Source organism: Ammodytes marinus (genome assembly GCF_949987685.1).
Source record: "Ammodytes marinus genome assembly, chromosome: 20".
Lineage (NCBI taxonomy): Eukaryota > Metazoa > Chordata > Actinopteri > Uranoscopiformes > Ammodytidae > Ammodytes > Ammodytes marinus.
In genome coordinates this window covers 13,483,862-13,507,586 of record NC_137224.1, presented here as the reverse complement: position 1 = coordinate 13,507,586, position 23,725 = coordinate 13,483,862, and the positions used below count along the sequence as shown (strand labels likewise).

The following is a 23,725-nucleotide window of genomic DNA, read 5'->3' as shown; positions in this document are numbered from 1 at the left end:
TGCTTTGTGATTGGTCGATGCATGGTGCGTCGACTTCATAGACCCTCGCGGCTTTAAATCTCCATGCATTAAATACATGGACATATAAAGAAATTAAAATAATACATACAGTGAATGTCATGTAGGATATTGTAACAAAAAAAAAGACAATTCCTCATTCCAGGACAATCTAACACAAAATAATAAAAAATAAATCTTGCAACATCATGGAAAGCTCCAGAACTGCAATGAAATAGGTGAAATATATTGGCGTTTCTGTGAAATAAAAAATTAAAGGTTTAATCTGCACATTACGTTAATGACAATAGTAGCATACACTGCAAAACAATCACAGTGATTTTGTTATAATGGCATGGTAGATTCAATTCCCTCGTCATCTTAGTGGAACTGTCCACACCAGCGTTCAATAGCTGCACCGGAAACCATTCACGGTTGCACAATGTTGTCTTACATGACCTAACGTTTGGTAAGAAATCCCCATGAAGAAATCCCAGCCTCGGCTTTTTTGACCTGGCGTCGTATCTCCTAAGATGAATAGTTGTCCGACATGTCTACAACAGCAGCAGCTCGAGTCTTCAGCGGTCTGACACGCGCTGCTCTCAGCCGGGGGACGTTTATCCACCACGCAACGTCGAGTGCAAGGTGAGTTTGTGTGAGAACCATTCTATGACCTACTGATTTTAATTAGATAATGAAGCTATGTTGTCACTGTGAATGCGTTTTCTGTGGTTATAGACTTTCAATAGCTTTTAAAAATCAGTGTAATAGGTACAAAGTCTGCGTTTAGATGAGTCTGGAGAGCTGCTTATTAATAAACCATTCTCCCCCTCCCCATACAAACAGACAAGGGCACCATTTTTATATCAAAAGTATAGTATTTTTCTAAAATGAATATTCTGATAAGCCGCATTTAACATATAGGTTGAATTAAGGGCAACAAGGCTTGATATCGTCATCAGATGATGACTCATTCCGGAGCTGGTCCACTCACTGACAGTGACCTCATGACTTTGCGTAGGGTTCTTGTAATATTTATATTACATCATGATTTAGAACTGCTTACAAGGCTGATGAAAAAAATGTTGGTTACGGCCAGTGGCTTACACAGGGATTTATTTTTTATAAAAAAAAGTGGATCACATTACCCCAGTTCTGAGGTCTTTACACTGGCTTCCTGTCACTCAAAGAATTGATTTCAAAATACTGATGTTGGTTTATAAAGCACTAAATGGTTTAGGGCCAAAATACATTACTGATATGCTGATACGTTATGAACCGTCCAGAGCCCTTAGGTCGTCTGTGACAGGTCTACTTACAGTCCCTAGAGTTAGGACTAAACAAGGAGAAGCAGCTTTTAGTTATTATGCACCAAAAATCTGGAACAAACTCCCAGAAAACTTGAGGTCTGCTGCAACTCTCAGTTCTTTTAAATCGAGTCTGAAGACTTTTTTGTTTCCATTTTAACCTGCAATTTTTATTTTATTTGCTTCTTTTATTAGCTTTTAAATGTTTTATAATGTGTCTCCATTTTAACCTGCAATTTTTATTTTATTTGCTTCTTTTATTCGCTTTTAAATGTTTTATAATGTGTTTTATGTATTCTAATCTTGCCCCTGTAAAGCACTTTGAGTGGCCTTGTGTCTGAATTGTGCTATATAAATAAACTTGCCTTGCCTTTATAATTTACTTTCAACGGAACATCTGCAGGATCTGTCTCCAGATTGCATCATCACTGTGTCCAACTTGAAAGGACTAGTATTATTTAAAAGTATTAAAAAAACAGGACTTCTGAAGCTAATACATTGATATTTAGATACCAATAAATAAATAAATATCTGTATATAACATGTAAAATACTTTTTGATCCCTTTACATCTAAATATAAAAGAACAGTGACAATGAGAGTGGAGACTTGCTCACTCTGCTCCAGTAAATGTGGAATGTTATTTTCAGCCAAGTCTGAACTGTTGCATTTGTAATTTTTTTAGCAGATGGAGCAGTGTGCGGTCTCTGTCCTTGAGCTCTCAGAGTTCAGCCAAGTCCACAGATGAGGAGGTGAACAATGTGCCCATCAAGTTCTCCACCAGTAAAGCCAGTCACAAAACCTGGAAAGTTGACCGCTCCCTGGGGAGCCAGTACAAGCGTCCCTGGTGGAAGGTCCTCCCCATCAGCCTGTTAAGCTGCGTCTTCATCCTGTGGTGTGCATTGAGAAGCGAGACAGACATTGATGTGAAGCTGGATAAACAGCTGCATGAGCATTTACCCAACATTCATTCAGGTGATGAGGAAGAAGCCCCAAATCAGCAAAGTTAACAAAAGTGGGACTTAAGATGTGTATATATATTTCAGATTTATTTATCGTTTAGTGTCTATTTCTGGGCACCAACCCATTGCTTTAAGACTGAAGCTGAATTGATTTCGTCCTGTGCAACGGAAATGCCTTTTTTCATCAAAATGAATTACATTGTCTTTTCAGTCTGTTTGACCAGAATGTGTTAATTAAAAATGATTTAATTTGAATCACTTGACTTTGGTTTCATCTCATTTTGGTCTCTGTACAATCTCTTATAGGGATACTTTTAGAAGTCCAAACTTGCACTCAAGTACATGAAAGTAGACTAGTCACAGGGAGTCTCTACGGAATGTGTGCTTCCAGTACTATCCACTTAAAGTGGACTGGACAGACCCAGCTACAGAGGTATGAGGTGCAATTATGATCCAGTAAGTTACTTAGGATCTCACTGCCGATTAGATTTTAATAACTCAAGAAAAAAGTATGCACTGCGCATTCTGTATATTGTGGCATCAAGTGGTGAAAGACCCTTCAAATGAGCTACAGTAGTCTTCAAAGCAAGCGTGTTAAAGATGGCATCCACCACATCAAGTTGAGAATATGCATGTTCTATACTAAATCTTCCAACACATCCACAATTTTTTTTTTTATATTAGGTTTATTTTGATGGAAATTTCAGTTGAAGGTGCAGTGTGTAATGACATCAAGAAAGTTCTAGAATGCAACCCCACCCCTTTTGAATAATAAGCTAGAGGCCTTCAAGGACAACTCTAAAATATAAACAATGCACCTGATGACATTCCAACTATGACGCTTCCAACATGGCGGCACCAAGGCCTTGGTCTAAGCCTAGGTATGGAGAAATATGGACATACGAGACCCTTTCTATGGGAAATACATTCTAAAAAAGTGTTCAGCCATTATGCACCACATACTTATGGATATTATAATTATTTTCTACAAAGTCTGCTAGGAAATAAAACCCAAAATTCTACACACTGCAAGTTTAAAAGGCAAATTCTTAGGAAAAAAATACTTTATTTGAGATGTTCCAAAATATTATACAAACTGGACCTTTATACTGACCACCAACACATCAGAAGAACCACAAACCAAAACTTTGAGGTAGCGGATAGTTTATTTACAGCACAATAAGAAATCCTATGACATGCACACACAGGATTAGAAGATGCAGATTCTAAAATAGATTTTCAAACCTGAGAAAGGCGGTGGAATATTTGTTTTTCAGCATTTACAGAGGACTATTCTACAATGAACAGGACAGTGAGAAAGTCAAGATTGAAATGACAAGTACAAAAAAACATGCCTGATACTAAAAATGACATAAGGTGGTACACATGCTGGTAATAATTGAAATTTACAAAACAAACCCCATCAATCCCCCCCACCCCCCTACTAAAAAGATAAAATCAAAGCAATCATTTATGCACGCTCTCCTCGAATTCGCCTGGCCAGCTGAATATCCTTGGGCATGATCGTTACCCTCTTAGCATGGATAGCGCACAAGTTGGTGTCCTCAAACAGTCCAACCAAGTATGCCTCACTGGCTTCCTACATGGAGAGAATAAAATCAAAGTTACATATTTGTTCAAGAATCCACAAATATAAAAGTGTTAGAATATGAAACACTCCCTCACCTGCAGAGCTCCAATGGCTGCACTCTGAAAACGCAGATCCGTCTTGAAATCCTGGGCGATTTCCCTAACAAGGCGCTGGAAGGGCAGCTTCCTGATGAGCAGCTCAGTGGATTTCTGGTACCGACGGATCTCACGCAGAGCAACAGTTCCTGGCCTACGGAGACAATTGCACATTTTGACACTACATATTTCAAAGCCAGTCGTGGAAACTACACCAAAAGTGCAGTAGGAATTTCCCTCTACTCTTTAAATATACATGCGAACCCAACTGAAAAATAACTCACTTGTTTGCCAAAAATAATTCTTGTGTGTCATTGTTTTGCTTAGTATTATAGGCCTTAGTATAAACTGAAATATACCTGTATCTATGGGGCTTCTTCACGCCGCCGGTGGATGGCGCGCTTTTCCTGGCAGCTTTTGTGGCCAGCTGCTTCCTAGGCGCCTTTCCTCCGGTGGACTTACGAGCGGTTTGCTTAGTACGAGCCATGGTTCTCCTGCTGGTTTGAAAATAAACACAAACAAAAAGATGGAACAAACATCGTATCGTATTAATAATTAAATCAAGTACTGCCCTCTATTTTAATCTTTACAGGACCAACATGTTGCCCAAGTGATGTATACACTGCTGCTATACCATCGACACTCGTTAATGAGACACGTCTTAATTTAATAATATATGTATTTGGTACATTCACAACTCACATTTCCAAGTACAGAGAAAGACAACGTTATCTTAATGACAATTAATTTAGCAGTAGGACGCTCCTTAACATGCAAAACACAACATAATCTGTAAAATCGCAGATGGTTTTAATTTACCAAAACAGGCACCGCCACCATTAAGCTGCTGGGGACACACACGTTTCTTTGCTGTCGTTAGCAACACAATTTAAAGATAGCATAGACGGTTGCAAAATGGCGCCAGCGCACCACCAGAGGCTTACATCAACAGTAACACTGCCATCTGAGATAATTGAACCCATAACCATAAAAGTAAAGTAAACATCAATTTAACATTAATTGTTAATAAGATGCTAATGTTGGATAAGTTAAGTTGTAATTAATAAAGCAACTGAAATGAAGCTAACAATTAGCCAACTGCTGCTAAACCGCGCGCTGTTTTGTTGTGAATTGTCTGACGATTAACGTTGGTCCAAACATATTTTAAAACCGCTTAACGGCCTGGAAATCAAAGTATACTGTACACTTGATGAGTATTAACAATGACTAGGAATAAAACACAATATTAACCTTTAAAGCTTTCAAGTTACCTTTTGTGTTTGTTTCCGTGAAAAAGAAGCTTCTTCTCGTGTGGATTGACTGACGATTGGAGGGAACAGGAGGTGCTATTTATAGCCTGAGAGGAGCGGTGCTCAAAGTCCCGCCCATGAGCCCACGGGATTGGTCAGGACTGAAATCCCAGACGGAATGTGATTAGTGGAGTAGACAAGAGCATCACTGCCTCTGCATTTGAAGTGGAATGGAAAAAGAAGCACATCGACGAGTTTATTTATATTTTTTTTATTCAATCATGCACCTTTTTATGCAGTCTTGAACCTGAACCAGGCTTCATCATAGTCGGCACGGTTTGGGAATTACCTATTGATTCCACACCCTTATTCTTTTAATCAAATGATCTCTTAAAAACATGGTTCCCCACCGATCAAATCCCTCCTTTTTCATCAAAGGGAACAATGCTGTTCTTCTGAACGTGTGCTGTTATGTGTAGAAAAGCATATTTGCCTTCAGTGATGAGAGGGGTAGAAACGTGGTCAATGGCAGGAGATGAAATGGGATACGTTTTATCCATTATTCAGACAGGACACATTCTGTTAAAATTATATGAGCCAAACCCATTGTATTTTATCATGGAAATAAATATATAATACATATTTAGCTCCAAAATCGTCCAGTTTCATCGTCCATAAATACCCTTCCCTGTTTATCTGGTCTCAATTCAGTTTGAAGCAAACAGTGAAGAGCCGTTTTATAATGAACATGTTTGCCTTAATAGCCTAACTGTTGACATATGGATTACCCCTTAATTGTTTTAAATGTTTAATTTCTCACAGCTATAATAAACACAGCTTTATGCTACATTGATTTGCAAGTGTATCCTTGGTTTATCTATTTTCCTGGTTTTTGTTTCTCTTTTACCTATGGAAAACTTCCGATCAGTCTGTAGGCCTATGCATATTTCAGTTAATTATGATAAAAACAATTAGTAATCGACAACTTAGTTCAATACAAATGGACAAGTTGTGTGTGTATCATGGACATATAAAGAAAAGTGTGTGTAGCATAGATAATATATAAAAGGTGTGTAGCCATTAGTGTGGTCTGGCTATGCGAGATAGTAGCAATCGGTCTATCAGCAATCTACTCACTCGACTAGGGCGGAACGACAAGCGTTGGAGGGGAAATAGCACACGGAACAATTATCAAGTGACACCTTTGGTAAGTTTCTGAACACAACACGATTTTATTTAAACGAAGAAAATACAATGCAGATATAATACGTATTAACTAATTACTAATAAGCAGGCTCAAACTTGAGCTTACCTCCCTGCGGATGTCCGTGTCCGTGAAGCTACGGGATCATGGTCGGGATCAGTAATTCAGAGTAAACTGCGCCTCCCAACTGGAAGCCTTCAACACTGGAAGAACGAGCAGCATGACTGAGCAAAGTATACTCTTTATAGGTAGGCTATATTAGAATGATTATTAAGTCTCTCCCATCATAAGCTTAGGCTTATATCCTACTAGCCTTTCTGAAAGCACGTGTGCGTTATACTAGGCTACTGGGGATAAAATGTAAATTACATTTATTAATTTGAGGGGGCGGTAGTTTGTCTGGAAATACAATCTCATAATTTGATTTTAATGATAAACAGTGGGCTTAATTTGTTTTAATTTGTGTGTTTTTTTTTTACACTGTCGTTTGCATCAGTTCAATCAAAGTCAAAGTAAGCTTTGAGGCAATTAATCCCCCCCCCCCCCCCCCTCCAGTAGACAATCACCATAAAGTATGTGTGTGTGTATTCATTCAACAGATATTGACCCTAAGCCAAGCTCTTCCGCTTTTCTCGACGGCGGAACTGAGAAGCCCCTCTGGACCCGTAGTGACAACACCTTCAGGTTTGAGTTCCTCCCTGACTCTGTGGAAACCTCCCAACCATCTAACAGGCCCGAACCAGCAGCAAGCCAGGTTCCTATTACGGGGGGCAGATCAGCTTTCGCCTTCAACTTTCAAATCCCTCCTTCCTCGACTGTGGAAAACATGGAGACGACAGAGACGCCGGAAACCTCTTCCACAGGTGGGCAAGAGGAAACGCCTTCCCCGCTACAGGAGGTCAACTCTCCGCCTGAACCGTCAGGAGCCTGCAAGAAGAAGAAGAAGAAGAAGTCTGGAAAGCAGAAACCCTCAGATGACACAGAGACACAGCAGCAGCCCAGTTTAGCCGACGGGGGTCTGGGCATAGAGCATACAGAGCTGGTCCGTGATGAAATGTTTGTTTCCTTTTTGACGTAATCTTGGTGCGTTCTAGTTGATTGGCTGATTTGATGTCTGAATGTCTTTCAGAGTGTAGAGGATCAGCTGAACAGACAGCTGGACTGGTGCATGGAGCAGCTGGAATTAGGAATGAGGTCCCAGAAGGGCACACCGAAACAGAGTATGATGTTAAACTATAGTAAAAATATAATGTTAGTATAGCAGGATAAACCTTTAAAACAAAGGAAGGTAAAATAATGCATATGTGTGTGTATTTGCAGAGGAGGAAGCCTCTCGTGCCCTGAAGACTCTGCGAAGCGCCAAAGCTCCTCTGGCCAAGAAGAGGCAGGTGATGAGAGCCATGACCGGAGACTACAGGAAGAAGATGGAGGAAGAGAAGAGCAGGCAGCTCACACTCATTCAGAGCGGTGAGTGGACCGCAGCAATGTAGATCCATTTTCAAATGTGTGCCGGCGTCACTTGACATATTTCTCCTATCCCAACAGAAATGGCGTCATCTCAGGTCAAAGTCGTGTCCGATTCCCCAAAGAAGTGCGTTTTCCACCGGAGAGCTGAAGTCAGAGCCCAGACAGCAGCGACGGAGGAGAACCAGGAGCAGACTGGAGCAACGGGTCAGACATCACAGACTCAGGGAGAGACATCATCTTTCGTCTTTACTCCGTCAAAGGAGGAGTTTCATTTCAATTTCCTCTGATTTTTAATCTGCCCGGACACTTACAATGCCCTTTTTTTTTTTTAGATATTTAAAAAAAAAATGCTGATTGCTTGTGCCATATTTCCAAATAAAGCAGCATTTTGTGTTTTTGTTCGCATTGTTTTTTTTTTTTAAGTAGAAATGTGGAAAATTATAACAAACTAGTTACTATTTGTTTGTAGTTTTACAGCGAGCCTGTGTCATACTTGTATAGAAGTCTTAATTGGGTGGTAGCAATTCTTTCTTTCCATTGTGACTTTCTTGTCACCCCTCCAAACACAATTGCTAGTTGAGAGCATGTTTTGTAAACAGTTTTCCTTCATCATAGTGTTACCGTATATCTGTGGCTCCCAATCTATTTGGCTTATAATAAAGTTATCACTACTTTTTGTGACCCTGTCAGGTCTTTTTGTGAGCAGTCTAACTAAAGTGTGATTGTTCTTATTCTCAGATTTTTTTCTAAATGAATTTAGAGACACAAGGAAGTGAAAGTATCTATCAAATAATCACATTCGTTGCTACTCAAATATTTTCATAGAGAGTGTTGTTGAAAAAGTGTATCAATTCGATCAGTGCATTTCAAACAGGAAAAGGCGGGGTATTGTTTCAACACGAGCATAATTGAGTGCGACACGCCAAACAAAAAAAAGTTTCAGCTGCCGAGAAAACAAACTAACGCGTCCTGTTCACTGTAAGTTTAAAACCTCTTTGACATTCGGCTTCCTAGTGTAATGTTACGTCACCCAGGTGTTTTTAGACTGTTTGACGAATTAATTTGTATTAATAGTTAATTAGGAATGTGTGGTGGGGAAAAGTTCATACAGGGCTACCATTATCTCGCAAAGCTAACGTTGAGCTAGCAACTGCAAGTGAGAAGATAGTATTGTAGTATTACTTCGCTTTCATGTCTGTTTATGGCAAGCTAAACTCCACAACATTGAACGTCTCTTGCGTTATGCCATTCAGGTAACATGTATTTATTAGTAAAAGTTATAAATATATAGGGGTTTACAATGCTGAACTTTTCATCTTTGCATTTGGTGCTCAGTGTGAGGGTGCCCTCTTGTTGCCAGGTTTGCGAAGGGTGGCGGTGGTAAAGAGGCAGGAAATGTCTGAGCTAAGTGATGAAGCCAGTGAATCGGAGCAGCTGGGTGCCAGCCTCTCCCTGTGGCTGGGCGACTCCTTGGTGCGACCCGAGGAGCTAAATGTCCCTCTGGACCTCCACACGGCCTGCTCCATCGGACAGTACGACGTGGTGGCAGAATGCATCAAAAAGTGGGTGTCCACATAATAATAGTGTCACCGGATGTGTTTCCTTTGTCCAAGTCTTTTGTTATTTGATGGCTATGATCCTGTGTCTGTTCAGGCGTGAGGTGGACCTTGACGGCAAGAATATCGGAGGATGGACCCCGCTGATGTACGCCGCTTACATAGGCCATGACAACATTGCAAATCTCCTGCTGGAGGCCGGTGTGAATGTGAACGCTACCACTGCCAAAGGATTGACCCCCTTGATGCTGGCGGCGAGCTGTGGCAATGAAAGCATCGCATACTTTCTGCTACAGGTACAAAAAGGAAGGCTGCTGACAGACATTTAGACTTGTAAATCCTTATGCAACGTTTTCAAGCTTTACAGTGACATAGTGAAACCATGAGGATTGGGCCAACAGTAAGCAAATGTCATGAATGTCTTTGCGATGCAGGAGGGTTTGCTTTTTGCTATGTTACTCTCAAAAACAAGGAACGTTTCAGCCGCCTTACATCCCAGCAGTGAGGAGTTTTATTACCAAATCAGGAATCAAAATAGACACATTCACAAGCTTAAGTTTCAGCATCTGTGGATTTAAGAGATGCTCTGCCATAAAGATGGAATTTATTTGGTTATTTCCTTGATAAGGTGTTTCATTAATGGTTATTTTGTTTTGCAGAGTATGAAAGGATTTTTTTGATGTCTTTCTAATCCCAAAAGCAAGGTGCTGAGTTGGAGCTTAAGGACTCTCAAGGCTGGACCGCTCTGTTCCACTGCACAAGCACAGGACACCAGCAGATGGTCAAGTTCCTGCTGGATAACAACGCTGACGCCAATGTCAAGTGAGTTTCTCCATTCATCCCTAAAAACACTGCAACCCTCCTGACAGACAGTTTTTCATGACTTTTTCTCTTCTTCCACAGGGAGCCAGGGACTGGTTTCACTACCCTGATGGAGGCCGCTGCTTCTGGACATGAAATTATCGTTCAGTATCTGCTCGATCAGGTGAGTAGGTTTACAGTCCACGCTCTCTTATATTGAAAGACAGAGCTGCGGGACCAGAAGAATGTGCACGCTACAGAGGATGGGTGATGACGTTACACAAAGATGAGGTAAAACCTTATGGTCCTGACATATGTTGCATTTCAATCATTTACAGAAAGTTAAAATAGACGACCGCAACGCTAAAGGAGAGACCGCCCGTGCCCTAGCCATGCTGTACGGCTACACCAAGATCGTCAGCCTCATTGACTCCCGCTCTCCAAGGAGCAAACTAGGTACTTGTTTAAACAGCTCAATTTAAAATATATGCATTTATCCTTTCTTTGTATTTAATTTTCTGACACTTTTTTTTGTGCATGTTCCAACCTTTTTAACTCAGGACATTTCGAAGACCTGAGCTCCTCTGAGGACTCGGACAGCGCGCCCCCGAGGACAAGGCCGAGTCGTAGCCGAGCTAAAGGCGTTAGCATCCACGATGGGCCACAGGCCATCGCCAAGTTCCGAGTAGGAGGCACCAGCAAACTGTGTGGTAGTGTCACATCAGACATCCAGTCTGCCAAACTGTTTATATACATAGACGTTAAGAGTCCATTTAAACTAAAGTTTCTAAATAAAATAAATCCAATCAATCTGTGTTTTAAGGAGGTTGGTTGAGACAGAGTGCTGAAAAACTGTATATTGAGACAGCCAGTCATGACTACAATCGTTTGCAGGATGGCAGTTTGTTAATAATACTTCTCTCCTCACAGAGCCTCCTGCTGTGCCGCCAGGCTACGTGACGTTTCGCGATGTCGGCGAACAGAGTGAGGGCATCTGCTACCGGGATGTGACCTCACCCATCAACGAGCTGGACGGCCAGAGCAACAGCAGCAGAGGTGAGAGTCCAGATGGTTACCAGTATCTTTTTTGTGACGTGAAATAGTTTGTCTTTGAAATGCACCACAAGAAAATACTGCACTTGGTACGATCATTGATGAGACAAAGCAGTTCACTTTACAACGCTGCAGACGAGAGTCCTTTCTTTGACAATGACATGCCCACCATGAGGAGCAGCAGCAGCAGCAGCGAAGGCCTGCCTCAAGTGATCAGTCTCAAATGGGAGGGCTCCGTGGAGAGCAACGAGGTGAACACAGAAATCCCACTGTTTTTTGGATCAAACGGCAGATTATAATTAGCTGTGGCAGTGACACATTGAAACTTTTTTCCACCAGGACTCTGACCAGTGCAAAAAGAGCAGCTCTCGCAGAGTAAACAAGAGTCATCATTTAAAAGGCAAGAGTCGCCACGGAGGCAACGACACCGCTCATTCCAGTGGTACAATGAACTGTGGGATGCGGTCACTTGTTGGTCTTCCACCCTCCTACGCCGGTCCAAAGGCATGTCTACGTTTGCTTACTTTTGTCGTGTATCAGGAATGAGATGGTGTGTGTGGCTGGTTTATTCTTGCCCAGCTCTTAAATCTTCTTTTCCTTTCAGGATCTAGCCGCGTTCTTGGAACAAATTGGCTTTTCTAAGTACCTTCCTTTGCTTGAGGAACAAGACATTGACCTGAGGATATTTCTCACCCTGACTGAAAACGATCTCAAAGAAATAGGGATCACGTAAGGAGAGACTTCCGACCCCTCTTTTACAGTCACTACAGCATTCAGTGTTTGTTTCCTAATGAAATGCGTAATCCGTTCTCGCTCTTCAGATTGTTTGGACCCAAGCGTAAGATGACCTCGGCTATTGCCAGGTGGCACAGCAGCGCTCGACCACCGAGCGATGCTCTGGAACAGGCTTACGCCGACCAGCTTGAGGCGGAGATGCAGGAGATGGCCATACAGCTGCACAAGGTTACTCCATAGGCAATACACTCTGTAACTTCCATACACATATTTCTCATTCATTGTGAGCCCTTTGCCCACATAACTAACTGTGTCCCTGTGCAGCGCTGTGAGGAGGCGGAGAGCCTGCAAAGCCAAGTGTCTCAGGAGAAGGAGCTGCGTACCGTGATGGAGGGATGTCTGATGGAGGACAAGATGGCGTGGAGGAGGGTCCATGGTGAGTTGGTGGAGAACCACAGGCTCACTCAGGACATGAGCGCCACACTGGCAGCGTCCAGGGCCTGCTGCACCCAACTGCTGTCCTTTCTCACTACTGATGGGAATGTGGAAGATAAAGCAGACAGTGACACTAGTGTTAAAGGTGAGTCAGTAAAGCCACTTTGAAATTTAGTGAAAGAATAGGAATCTGATTTGACTGATTTAACTTCTACTTGCAGCTGGGGAGGGCCTGACACGCTCCAGTGTTGTGGAGCTCACAAAGAAGCTGGAGTCCTATGAAGAAGAATTGGGTAAGAGGGGGTAATGCTAAGGGATTTAAGTTGTTTTGTGTCGTCAGGAGTCTGACGTTAATGCTGGTGTCTGGTTCTTTCATCACCACAGCGGGGACCATGCAAACGGTGCTTCAGAGTCTGAGGCGACTGAGTGCCCCTGAAAAAGTCTCAGATAGCTGGGAACGGCCTTAAACTTTACAGGTAAGAACTGACAAACCTGCAATGCTGGCAAAGCTCTGTGGCTTCAGAAATAAATTAAATTAAATTACTTTTTTCCAAAAGGCTTTGGCCAGTAATTGACGGAGGGTGACCTAACCACCCTAAACAATCTCACTGAAATGGGAGAGAAGGCCAGAGACGAGGCCGGCCCTACCGGAGCAAGCAGCTGACCTGCCACTCCTCCGGGATTGGCTGAAGGACCAGAGCTCGCCAGACGTGGACACCGCAGGTACTGCAAGGAAATGACAAGCAAGCAGGAACGGTACCTGACCCTAACACGCTTGTGCTGGTGTATACTGGACTCCTGTAGTTGGGTTGTGACAATGCACATAGAAGATGAAGGACTGATCGTGGATCAAAGGCTACTGTAATACTGTGAATGTTTCTTTATAAACTGTACTCTTCCGCCTATGAAATTTGGTTGAAGTCTTTTTTCTGCCAACAGCCGAGGAGGGACGTTTCTTAAAAGTAATCAAAAGTTAAGAAGTTCTGCAGATTATACTTTTTTTTTAAATGAAATGTTATTTGTATGCTGTTGAATGTCCTGCTGAATGCATTTTTAAGATCTGAAGAACCCAGAAGAGAAATGTGTGAACGTTAATCAATTACAGCAATATGTTATGTGACCTTTTTGATCCACTGTGCTGTTATTGTTATTTGTTGATGCAGTTAAACAAATAAAGTAATACTATTTCCCAATTGCCACAGTTTAAGAGAAACATAGAAGTTTGTTGAATTCTAAGTACAAATGCCTGATTGCACAGTTTTAGATTTCACTCAATGGTTCAATCAAATGGTTATTGATCATGCAGTGGATCCATTGGCTTTCATCTTCCATGAAATCCGGAAATGAGGTCCTTAAAATGTTAAGTCATGGTTGTGTTTGAACATGAATTATTAAAACTATTTTGCCTGAATGTTGAGACTACATACTTCAATACGGTGTCATTTTTTTCTGCTTGTTTCAAATTCACAGACGTGTACATAAACAGTAACACTATAATATACAGTATCACCATTGTTTTCTTCAAATATAAGTAACAAAAGCAGTTTGAAAAGAATATCAACAAATTTATTGCCACAGTCCCACAGTTGAGTGTTAACAGACAGGTGAAAAGCTGAGTGGTGATGCGGATAATATTAACCAAACAATAAAAAAGGAAATCCCCAACAGCAGCATAGTCCTTTTTAGGTGAGATTCCATAGTCAGTTGTACACAAGAGTTCAATGGTAAAGTACCAGTTAAATGTAGTCTAAAATAAATAACAGGGAAGAGCCATTTCACCAGTGCTTAAGAAAACATGTTTTACTCTGCTCATCCCAGAGGTGATCAGGATAAATTGCTCTTGAGATTGTAAATAGCAGAAAACTGCTAAATTATTCATAACTATGTGCTGATGTGCGGTGCTTAGATTAACTCAATATGCATATTGAGAATTAAGAATTTTCTTTCAATAAAACACTTTTTAAATTGGACTGATCTTTTTGTGACTAAATTACTCCTGTGACGTGTGGGATATATAAGGACATTAACTAAAATGATTTCTTAGCCTGTGTCTTGATCCAACAGTGAATGTTGCTCCACTTCACTCCTGGACTTAACGTGTGATGCATTGCCCACACGCCGGTCCAGATGTTTGCTCAGTCAATATTTAAATTGCCAACACTACAGGGCAGCTCGATGCAGACTGAGCCCCGGGAACAGGGATTCCCTTCCCGATTGTTGGGAAACACTCCACTGTGCCTGGAGGCCTTGGCGGTAACATCAATGTGATGACAGTTGCTGCCTAACAACAACTGTGGCCACGTGTTGGCTGGGTTTGGCTTCAGCAGCTGATCCAGATAGAAAAGCCTCAGGCCGGCCAGTTCTTATATGAGAGGACAGGACACTTAGATTTTTAATGTGTCTGCATTCTGAACTCTGAGAAAGCTATAATACTTGTTGCGTCACAAAAATTTGAGTGTAGTTTAATAAAAGGTCAAGGGGCACAGGACTACCATCGATAGCGATCCTCTAGTGATGATTTACACACTTCATGGCAGACAAGAGTGGAAGACAAGTAAATGCACCAAAATAAACACAATCAGTGTTGAGAGTTGGTAGTGGGACTGGACGGATTATATTTTCTCCATCTCTCAGTGATAATAACTCATGTCGTGACATCTGCCAGTAAAACTGACAAGTAGACTGTAAATTCCTGCAACCAGTCCCACCAGGCTGCTCAGTGCCAGGAGGTAACAGGGATTCTTATAGTAACAGTCAAAATCCAGCGAAGAAGAAGTTGTTCTGGACACTGGTCTTGTCTGTTGTGTATCTCACCAGAAGTGATGTACAAAGCATAATAAGCAAATTAGTGTTTTTCTCTGAGCAGCTCTCATTGTGCCTAGCTGGCGGACTAGAGGCTAGAGATGATGGAAGGTTGCCAGTTGGGATTTGTGCCCCATGAGAGTCGAGTGCGGCTGGGGAAAAAAATGAATAAGTAGTGTACTTTCCTCTCACTCAGGTGCCCTCGAGCAAGACTTTTATCCTGCTCCACTGGAACCACTCAGCAAACCAGAGCAGAAGACTGGATGTGCTGGCAAATGCCAGGTTGAATATACGTTGAATATGTGCAGCTGAATGAATAGTAGCTCAGATGAATTTGTTCTACACTGACTGTGATACATCCGAAAAGCTGTGTTTACACTGACAGGAAGTGAAGCTAGTTTCTAGTAAATGTAGGTGACAGAATATTCACCATTTCAAATACATGAATTCACACATGATTGAGTTTGCTCTTGCATGGCACGTATGAACGTCTTCCTCAGGCCAGACCTTTAATTTGTTTCACTTCAAAACACACACGGAGCTGTTCTTAGTTGCACAATGACGGAAGATCTAGACGCGTGTGGAGGAATGAAGACATCTCCGTCTGTCTGCAGTGTGTGAGATCCAGGCCGGCGAGAGGACTGATTCCCACTCACGCAGAGCCCCGGCTGTGTGAATGGTGGTTGTGATGGGCTCAGGTGTACTCACACAGGTGGCCGCAGCCCGCGGGGCAGTGGGCGCTGCTCTTGAGCCAGCTCATTATGTGCTCCAGGTGTCCTCCGTGGTTGCAGCCCTGACACCACACAAACAGTCCTTTCACCACATGGTGACACACTGCGCACACACTGGCACACTGGTGGCACCTAGAGTGAGAGATGGAGCATAGTCAGTCAGAGCTCCCCTCAGAATTTAAATTAACATGTTGTCTGTCTGTGAAGAGGCTGCATATATTATATATGTAACTGGTGAAAACTTGGGATAAATTGTGTTTTGCAGCCAGCTGTTGCCCCCTAGTGGCCAGAAATAGAATGAATGCGGCTCCAAAATTGGGTCACAACAAATATACTGTACACTTAGTTCAATAAAGTTTGTTAATGCAATGAGGCACTGTAGTCTGTAGAAAATGTAACATTTGTTTTACAGTAATTTCACAGATTGAAAGTGTTACATGCAGACCTTTTGCAGTAATAGTTTTCTTTTTCACTCTTATAAGCACTTAATTGCTTCATGCCACAATCTACTCCATTGGTGTGGAAATCGTGACGTTAAGTTAAATGAGGGTATACACAGCCTTGTCATGGAAAAGCACTTGAAAGTACAAATTATTGCAAACATAAGAAGCATAAAAATACTTAAATTATATAGTATATACTTAAGTAAACTGGAAATGCATACCTGCCACAAATCCAGCCCTTGTTGTTCATTGGCCGCTTGCAGTTGCTGCAGTTGATGTGCAGCGTTGTAGACGTCTGGTTCAGGCAGGTGATGGCGCTGCACGTACTCAACTTAATGACCTCATTGGAGACGTTCCACAACTCGAATCGCTGCAGAAGGTCTATGTAGGACATGTACCAGTGCTCCTGCAGAGGAAACACAACTCATTCAGGGTTTCCTACGTGGTCTGCCTAGTTTTTTAGTTCCCCTTTGGCTTTTTCATGAATGCCGATAAGAAAACTAAGAAAAGTTCTGGTTCATAAAATGGTGAAAACAAAGCAAACATTGTTGTATTTCAAGACACCACCATTTGTATTTCCATCTGACCTGGGTGAGGTCATCGATGTCTTTACGGATCCGGTCCCCCAAGACGATGAGCACAGACACGGCCATCTGCACGTCGCCCTGCTCGGCGTAGTAGCTCAGCATCTCCCTGACGATGGGACAGAAGAAGCTGGCGGGCAGGTGCGCGCTGAACAGCGGCTGGGAGATGGAGATGAGAGAGAAGGACTCTATGGGCGTCAGGCAGGTGACCTCGGCCTCGTTGCCGCTGACGTGAGGCGAGTCGGCCTTGTCCTGCTGAAGGTGCTCCGGGGCCAAAGGGTTATCCAGGATCTCGTGGCGCAGCTGGAAGGCCTCTTGGGGCAGCGTGTACTCCTGCTCTTCTGTTATGACAAACCAGGGAGCTAAAATTAGACAGCGCTGAGCATGGAGGCAGTTATAAATAGCTACCATGACGAAAGCAGTAACTCTGTTGCCTTCCTCAAACATGGCCATGTGACTGACCAGTTTGATTGTCGTGCTCCATAGAATAGAGTTCGTCGTCATCTAACTCAGCATCGCCGAACATATACTCGGCCTGGCCCTCGCTGCCTTCCGTCTCTTCATTTTCTGAGGATATTTGGATATTGAATTATATTACATACCAAGAGCATATTGACAGACATATTGGCTACTAACAGTTCTTAAAGCCAATCTCACCTTCATTATTTGTGCTGAGATGCGAGTTCCCAGGCTCCAGGTGGATGTTGTCCTGCCTGCTCTCACCTTTACCGCGCTCCAGTCTGCTCTCCGTCCCCATCCCCGAACCAATCTCCTTCAGGCCAAAACTGGAAGCGCAATGTTCATCATAATAAGATATCAGCCTGGGGATGACTGGCATAACTGTTTTGTAAATACATGTACACTAAAAAGCTAATTTACCTGTTCATCAAAGGCAAGGTGCCAAGTTTACTGAGGCTGTGGTTCAGAACGGGCGTTGAGAGGTTTGCTGGGTCAGAGAACATAATTCTCAACATGGTCCATGTTGTTGAAACCTTTGAGAAAAACAGAATGAAAAAAAAAAATTGTTATTTACATGCCAAACATAACTACTTTACTGCTGGAAGTCATATGTTACAAAATGATGGGTTACAGCTAAAATATCAATGTCATTTTACGGTAAAAGATTTTACAGTATGCTTGTGTAACAAGCATTCTAGAGGTAAAGCTACTGTCAATTAATTCACTAGTAAATCGAAAAGTAAAAAAAGCAACAGTTTATCATTTGAATACATTTTCTCATCTAAAATGTCCAAAACTCACTGGTTTCTGTTCTCTGATGTGTATATATTTTTTGCTTTCTTAGTGATTCATAATGACATTTTTAGACGAAGCAATTAAACGAGAAAGTAATTGGCAGATTAATAGATAACACAAATAAATCAGTTGCAGCCTTAGGGGTAGAAAAGTTAGACTTATTTTGAAATCCATCACTGTTTTGCTGTGAAAGGTCTATTAATTATATGATTACCATAATCTGCCAATTAAAATCACTCAATTTAAATTGAAAACATCAGAGAAACAAAAACAAACCAGCACTCAGTACGGATTTGTTCCTGTATTGATCTGACTGACCCGAGGTCTTTTGAGCTCCCGGGCCACTTTGGCATTGTGATCACACAGCTCAGCAAAGGGCTTCCCGCACAGGAGGTAGAGTTGTGCCGTCTTGACGAACCAGTCCATGCGGTTACTGTCCAAGTCCGTCTCAAAGACGCTGAGGGCGCTGGACACATGGGCAAACTGTTCTGTGGGGTCGGGCTTCTTGAAGAAAAAGATAGGGTAGCGGCGGTCTCCTCCAGGGTAAGGCTTTCTGTTGACGTCACTGCTGATCAGACTCTCCTTGGCTGCGAAGGCCAAGTCACCGAACAGTCCAAAGCAGAGGCCCTCAGGGTTGGCTTTGTCTACGGGACGAGTGGCGTCCTTGAACATGTGCTGGTAGAGCGTACTGTCCTTAGAGCCAGAGAGCAGGAAATCAGGGTCGTGCTGGTGGCGCCACACAATACCAGTGGTCACATCCTTGTGTTCCTCGAAGGTGGCGTAGGGAATGAAAGGTCTGCGGACATCCCACACATAGATGTTGTGGTCCACCATCATGGAACAGGTGGCTAAATGAAATTTCTTCTCAGGCCGCCACTTGACACGAGCCACTGAGGCGATGGTCTGGACGCAGTAGATCTCCTTGGCCCGGTTAGTGGTCATGTCCCACACTTTCACCATCTTGTCCCTGCCCCCAGTGGCCAGCCATCCCCTTAAACGGAAGTAAAGGGAGAAAGACTTAAACAAATTAAATTTAAAAAATTTAAATCTGCTACTCAAGCAAGGGACAAAATATGACCCGAGATGCATTTAGAAAACAGAACGTTCAGTTTCTCAGCTGGTTTGTGTCACTTTCTCTTACCTGTCATCAGGGTGCCAGTCACAGCAGAACACGGGGCCCGTATGGGCGGTGAACATACGCTCGTAGCGGTCCGGCCGCCTGATGTCCCATAGTTGGACATTGCCATTCTCAAATGATGCAGCAAATGTAAAATAATCCTTCATGCTAAACTGGACATCCCTCACGCTCTCTGACTGACCTAGAAGACAGGGAGTGGGACAAAAAAATCTATGAAGTGATAAGATCTAGAGATAGACAGATTAATGGCCTTTTGAGATAATCTGCATTAGCCAATATCTGCGCTCATGAGGCCGATTAAAAAAAATAAGCCTATAATGTCTGCAGACACTGTGGGCAGCAGGTCAGTGTAGCTGCTGTCGAGCGATGTTTTTCTTTTTTACAGGCAAATATTATATTAATACCTTGATATTATATTAATACCTTGTATTGTTTCTATTTCAATAATAACAGACGGCTGATCAAAAATCCCAAAGTCCCTTATGGCATAGTTTACAGAGCCAACAGGAAGGCTACGTGCAACAGACTTTATTTTTATTATTTATTTTCAAATATTTTTCTTTGTTTACATTTAGTTAAAACATGTTTATCTGAGTTTAAATGTGAGTTTATTATTAAATTGTTGTTTTTAAATTGTTAAATTGTTATCAAATGCTAAAAGACAAACCAAAACCAAAACACTTTGATATGGGCATCATGCATCGGCCGACCTGCTCTCTAAATATCGGCATCAGCCTTTGTAAAACCCTTATACTGTAGGTCTAACACCCATATAGTTCCTTTCCTAATAAAAACAGTAACAACACTACTCCAGAGGGGTATACTACAAAGCAAACTCAACAGAGCCCGGCTCTCTTTTTTTGATCTGGTTCAACATAACACATACCCTCGCTCAGAGCTAACCGGTATCACGAAGGCAGTTATCAACCTCTTATGTTGAACGAGGGTTTCAGCTTCAGGCTCTGTGCGCGTCCCCATGAGAGGGGGCGTTTGACCGTCATTTGACTCCGCTTCCGCACAGATTGGACTGATCTTTTGCCGCTAACTTTACACAAACGGACTGATTGTGAGCAGCTGAGTAAAACAAAAGTGTGTCGCCAACTTCATTCAAGAGGAAGAGTTTGTCAGTCTGAATTATTACAGCAGAAAACAGAGAGCCGAAAAAAACTCTTACTGCAAATAGGCTAAGGAGAGTGGAATGCTGCCAGCATTGAAATTATATATTTATCTTGCCGATCGTTCTCGCAGTGCGTAACGTGACATTATAAAACAATGAAACGTTGAACTCGGATTTAAACACTATACCATTTAGCCTAATATATAGGCCTATATAGGCTACTTTGTTATATTTATAGCACTACGCCTATAGTCCCACACTTAAGAATGTAATTTAAGTCTGACACTGTCCCCAAATGAATAGCCTATGGAAAATCATTTAGTTTTGGGCCACATCATAATGAATACAATTTTGATTTAGACTATTAGCCTTTTATTTGAATCTTACAAATACCAATAGGCCTACATTAAAAAACCTGTAGTCTGGATTTTTCGGACAAATATGAATCTACTGTGAGAAGCTTAACCTGCGAGTCTGCAACGATGTCCGAACTGTGACAGCTGTCAGCTGTCACCTGTCACGTCCCAACTGTAATCGCTACTGATGAAAAGAAAGAAGCCTACAGTGAAATAATGTTGCAACCTGTGATTTTATAGAACGCTTTATTAAGAGCCAGTGTGTGTATATCGCCAGGTAAAATCATTTGAGAGGAGAGCATAGAGTGGCGCTGCATACAGTATAGGTGTGGGCTATTTTACATTTTCAATAACTGTATGCATGTGGCAAAAAGCCCCGGCGCGATGTTACAGTTCACTCTGTAAGCCTAATGTCACGGCTTTGTTTTGTTCATTAACTTACTGATCAATAAGTTTTGATGTAACAGTTTCCTCAGTGAGAATGTAGCGCTCAGACAATATAGTCAGGTCCGCGGGATTTCTAAATGTGTAGTTTCCTTGAAGGGCAGCGCTCTAAGAGCCGAATTTAAGCTCAAACTCTGAAACAAAAACTGGTCTGAGCAGGTTAGCCGTGCAGCCTCTGTTACCACGGTGATCTAGCCAGGTAAAAAGAGAGCCACCTTTCGTGATACTGAAAACTCTGGCTTTAGACCGCTTTAGACTCAACAGACCTCGCTCAGCCCTTAATCTCGCTTCGTAGTATACCCCTCTGGTCTAGCACATTAGTGATTTTTTTCTTGTTCAATGTAAACACTGTAAAAACATATTAAGATAAAGTTTATATTATGAAAAGTACTCAGTAGTTAGTTACTAGTTAAACACTGATGTGTATCACATGATGTGTTCTCTCTACCTGAGAAAGTGCTGACAGACTCCTTCTTGCGCAGGTCGAAGCACTTCATGAACCCATCCTGCGAGCCACTCAGCAGCATGTACACCTCAGTGGGGTGGAAGCACACTTTGTTGACGGTGCGTTTGTGCTCAGTAAACAGCTGGTCCTGCTTGTTACGAGAAGGTTTCCCCAGGTTCCAGGTGACCACCGCCCCGTTGGTGGCAGCTGTGGCCAGCAGGTTCTCCTCCATCTGGTGCCACATGACATCGGCACAGCTGAAGTTGAGGGAGGGTTTGCGGCCGACGCGCAGGTTCAGCTTCTCCACAAACTGATCCTCCTCCAGTGCGTAGATCTTGAAGATGTTGCGGCCGGCTACCACCACCTGTGTGGCGTCACGGCACACGCTGATGGCGTTGGCAGGAGCGTCCAAGTGGCAGAACATAGTTCGGCCACTGACGGCGCTGCTGCTGAGGGCTGTGGTAACCCGTGACATCTTCTCCATGTTCCTAGAGCAGACGACAGTGATTTTATTAGAGCTCAGAAAGAATTTAAGAGGCGCAAAGCATCAGGTGAAACGGTAAATGAATTTGCTACTTTTACAACACAGATACAAAAGATATCCGAGAAAGACAATGTCATATTTTTTTAAGGCAGTTCTACAATACACCAGAGGGTGGCAGTCAAGCAAAATAAGTAATCTGTAAGGGGCTTGAGAGGTGGCATATTTTATATGCCACCTCTCAAGCCCCTTAATAGGTGTTATAGCAATTTAACACTTTAGGCAGCAGTAGTACTTACTAGATGAACAACCGCCAGCCTCGTCAAGGTCTGCACCAACACAGAGTCCTCTTCATGTGCTCCCATGAGAGCCAACTTGCCAGTGAGAGATTGGCATGTGACCGACACACACAGCACGATACTGTCTGGAGTTACATTTAGGACAGATGTTAATGTCTTTCAGAAACAGTCCATATAGATTTAAAAAAATAAAAATAAAAAGATCTAATGAAACATTATGTTATGTACGACAGGTAATATTAACACTGACTGGTGTACACTTGGTTTCAGGATTTAAACTGAGATGATATAATTAATCTTATCAACTGAAGATGTTGTTTTACTACACTTGTAAATACATAAATAATAAATAGTAATAAAATGGTACTGAAACACAGAGGAATTAAAAGAACAATATAATCTTAGCAACAGCATATGAGATATACCAAACTATTCTTTGCACTTACTGTTTAAAACTATTACATGGAACTGCACATTATGTACCCCTTTATACGAGATAAACTCCTTGAAGATGTACCATTGTGTTTTAATGGGGGCTACTTTGGTGTCATCTTTTCAACATATTGTTATTTTGAGTTTTAATTGCTGTCAGATTCTCCATTCTGTTTGTCTCCACTCTGCCTCGTTGTGTATCACCTCCTACCTCGCTGCTTTGCGATCACGTGAATATACAATGATGCGTTCAAAGACAAAACAAACGGAATCAACTCACCCAATTGACATATGCACTGGCTAACACACTTTCAATAGCATTTTCCAGTGATATCTAACATTACACCGTTTATTTCGTGTTAGGGCTGTGGTTAACTTTGCTCCTAAAACGATTAAATTGGAGCTACGCTTTCTTGCGGTGTTGACTCATGTGCTGGCGTTGTTGGCTGTAAATGGCTTAACTCGCTGTGTAGTGTACAACCACAACTCGCACCATAAACACGACTGGAATGTGATGCTAATGCTAGGTCGCTAATATAGCTGCAGAGAGCCTTTGCAAAGACGAAATCCTCAGGACACAAGTTTTAAAAGTACGTCAGACAATAAAAAAAATAAAAAAACATGTATCGTAATGGCTGACAGTGTCCATACAAAGTTAAATACAGATTAGGCTATTTAAGGTTGACAAACCTGCTGAAACTGTTGCTTACTGCTTGCGATACCGGAAGTAGTATTTTGCTCTTTCTT

At 42.2% G+C, this 23,725-nt stretch overlaps 5 protein-coding genes across 8 annotated transcripts; 3 read left to right on the top strand and 2 right to left on the bottom strand.

Annotated features, from left to right (window-relative positions):
- Positions 1-443: 443 nt before the first annotated feature.
- Positions 444-2,483, top strand: uqcc4 (ubiquinol-cytochrome c reductase complex assembly factor 4). Of its 2 annotated transcripts, none has more exons than XM_080048883.1 (2): positions 444-642; positions 1,992-2,483. In XM_080048883.1, exons 1-2 carry the CDS (start codon positions 548-550, stop codon positions 2,311-2,313), a joined length of 417 nt encoding a protein of 138 aa, XP_079905009.1. In that variant the 5' UTR covers positions 444-547; the 3' UTR covers positions 2,314-2,483. The 2 variants fall into 2 exon arrangements, with proteins under 2 accessions (XP_079905009.1, XP_079905008.1); XM_080048882.1 differs by having other exon boundaries at positions 1,989-2,483.
- Positions 2,484-3,300: 817 nt separating this feature from the next.
- On the bottom strand, positions 3,301-5,271 carry h3f3d (H3 histone, family 3D). 2 transcript variants are annotated; one of them, XM_080049389.1, is made up of 4 exons: positions 5,223-5,271; positions 4,311-4,448; positions 3,952-4,105; positions 3,301-3,865 (listed from the first exon to the last, which is right to left on the bottom strand). In XM_080049389.1, exons 2-4 carry the CDS (start codon positions 4,436-4,438, stop codon positions 3,737-3,739), a joined length of 411 nt encoding a protein of 136 aa, XP_079905515.1. In that variant the 5' UTR covers positions 4,439-4,448; positions 5,223-5,271; the 3' UTR covers positions 3,301-3,736. The 2 variants fall into 2 exon arrangements, with proteins under 2 accessions (XP_079905515.1, XP_079905516.1); XM_080049390.1 differs by having other exon boundaries at positions 4,311-4,445; positions 5,223-5,270.
- A 1,147-nt stretch (positions 5,272-6,418) lies between these two features.
- On the top strand, positions 6,419-8,387 carry cUnh8orf33 (chromosome Un C8orf33 homolog). Its single transcript, XM_080049299.1, has 5 exons — positions 6,419-6,653; positions 7,005-7,447; positions 7,535-7,625; positions 7,726-7,872; positions 7,951-8,387. Exons 1-5 carry the CDS (start codon positions 6,626-6,628, stop codon positions 8,157-8,159), a joined length of 918 nt encoding a protein of 305 aa, XP_079905425.1. The 5' UTR covers positions 6,419-6,625; the 3' UTR covers positions 8,160-8,387.
- A 405-nt stretch (positions 8,388-8,792) lies between these two features.
- Positions 8,793-13,866, top strand: anks3 (ankyrin repeat and sterile alpha motif domain containing 3). 2 transcript variants are annotated; one of them, XM_080048510.1, is made up of 16 exons: positions 8,793-8,850; positions 9,208-9,434; positions 9,526-9,724; positions 10,129-10,250; positions 10,332-10,413; positions 10,568-10,685; positions 10,790-10,939; positions 11,160-11,285; positions 11,418-11,533; positions 11,622-11,786; positions 11,887-12,011; positions 12,104-12,245; positions 12,342-12,597; positions 12,674-12,745; positions 12,837-12,928; positions 13,010-13,866. In XM_080048510.1, the coding sequence occupies exons 2-15, from the start codon at positions 9,268-9,270 to the stop codon at positions 12,917-12,919; spliced, it is 1,923 nt and encodes a 640-aa protein (XP_079904636.1). In that variant the 5' UTR covers positions 8,793-8,850; positions 9,208-9,267; the 3' UTR covers positions 12,920-12,928; positions 13,010-13,866. The 2 variants fall into 2 exon arrangements, with proteins under 2 accessions (XP_079904636.1, XP_079904635.1); XM_080048509.1 differs by having other exon boundaries at positions 8,799-8,850; positions 9,233-9,434.
- Positions 13,867-14,056: 190 nt separating this feature from the next.
- Positions 14,057-23,696, bottom strand: wdr24 (WD repeat domain 24). Its single transcript, XM_080048799.1, has 11 exons — positions 23,669-23,696; positions 22,547-22,671; positions 21,770-22,254; positions 19,408-19,585; positions 18,585-19,257; positions 17,892-18,004; positions 17,670-17,797; positions 17,475-17,579; positions 17,016-17,353; positions 16,650-16,834; positions 14,057-16,117 (listed from the first exon to the last, which is right to left on the bottom strand). Exons 3-11 carry the CDS (start codon positions 22,248-22,250, stop codon positions 15,949-15,951), a joined length of 2,370 nt encoding a protein of 789 aa, XP_079904925.1. The 5' UTR covers positions 22,251-22,254; positions 22,547-22,671; positions 23,669-23,696; the 3' UTR covers positions 14,057-15,948.
- Positions 23,697-23,725: the final 29 nt, after the last annotated feature.

Bases quoted from the DNA above. Each gene is read 5' to 3' on its own strand.
- uqcc4 (XM_080048882.1), top strand. From the start codon at position 548: ATGTCTACAACAGCAGCAGCTCGAGTCTTCAGCGGTCTGACACGCGCT. The intron at 643-1,988 runs GTGAGTTTGTGT...TAATTTTTTTAG, and splicing joins CACGCAACGTCGAGTGCAAG to CAGATGGAGCAGTGTGCGGT.
- h3f3d (XM_080049389.1), bottom strand. From the start codon at position 4,438: ATGGCTCGTACTAAGCAAACCGCTCGTAAGTCCACCGGAGGAAAGGCG. The intron at 4,106-4,310 runs GTATATTTCAGT...TTGTCTCCGTAG, and splicing joins AAGAAGCCCCATAGATACAG to GCCAGGAACTGTTGCTCTGC. The intron at 3,866-3,951 runs GTGAGGGAGTGT...CTCTCCATGTAG, and splicing joins CAGCCATTGGAGCTCTGCAG to GAAGCCAGTGAGGCATACTT.
- cUnh8orf33 (XM_080049299.1), top strand. From the start codon at position 6,626: ATGACTGAGCAAAGTATACTCTTTATAG. The intron at 7,448-7,534 runs GTCCGTGATGAA...AATGTCTTTCAG, and splicing joins GCATAGAGCATACAGAGCTG to AGTGTAGAGGATCAGCTGAA. The intron at 7,626-7,725 runs GTATGATGTTAA...GTGTATTTGCAG, and splicing joins GAAGGGCACACCGAAACAGA to AGGAGGAAGCCTCTCGTGCC.
- anks3 (XM_080048510.1), top strand. From the start codon at position 9,268: ATGTCTGAGCTAAGTGATGAAGCCAGTGAATCGGAGCAGCTGGGTGCC. The intron at 10,251-10,331 runs GTGAGTTTCTCC...CTTCTTCCACAG, and splicing joins AACGCTGACGCCAATGTCAA to GGAGCCAGGGACTGGTTTCA. The intron at 12,246-12,341 runs GTTACTCCATAG...GTCCCTGTGCAG, and splicing joins TGGCCATACAGCTGCACAAG to CGCTGTGAGGAGGCGGAGAG.
- wdr24 (XM_080048799.1), bottom strand. From the start codon at position 22,250: ATGGAGAAGATGTCACGGGTTACCACAGCCCTCAGCAGCAGCGCCGTC. The intron at 17,580-17,669 runs GTGAGATTGGCT...AAATATCCTCAG, and splicing joins TCTCAGCACAAATAATGAAG to AAAATGAAGAGACGGAAGGC. The intron at 16,118-16,649 runs GTATGCATTTCC...CTCTCACTCTAG, and splicing joins AAGGGCTGGATTTGTGGCAG to GTGCCACCAGTGTGCCAGTG.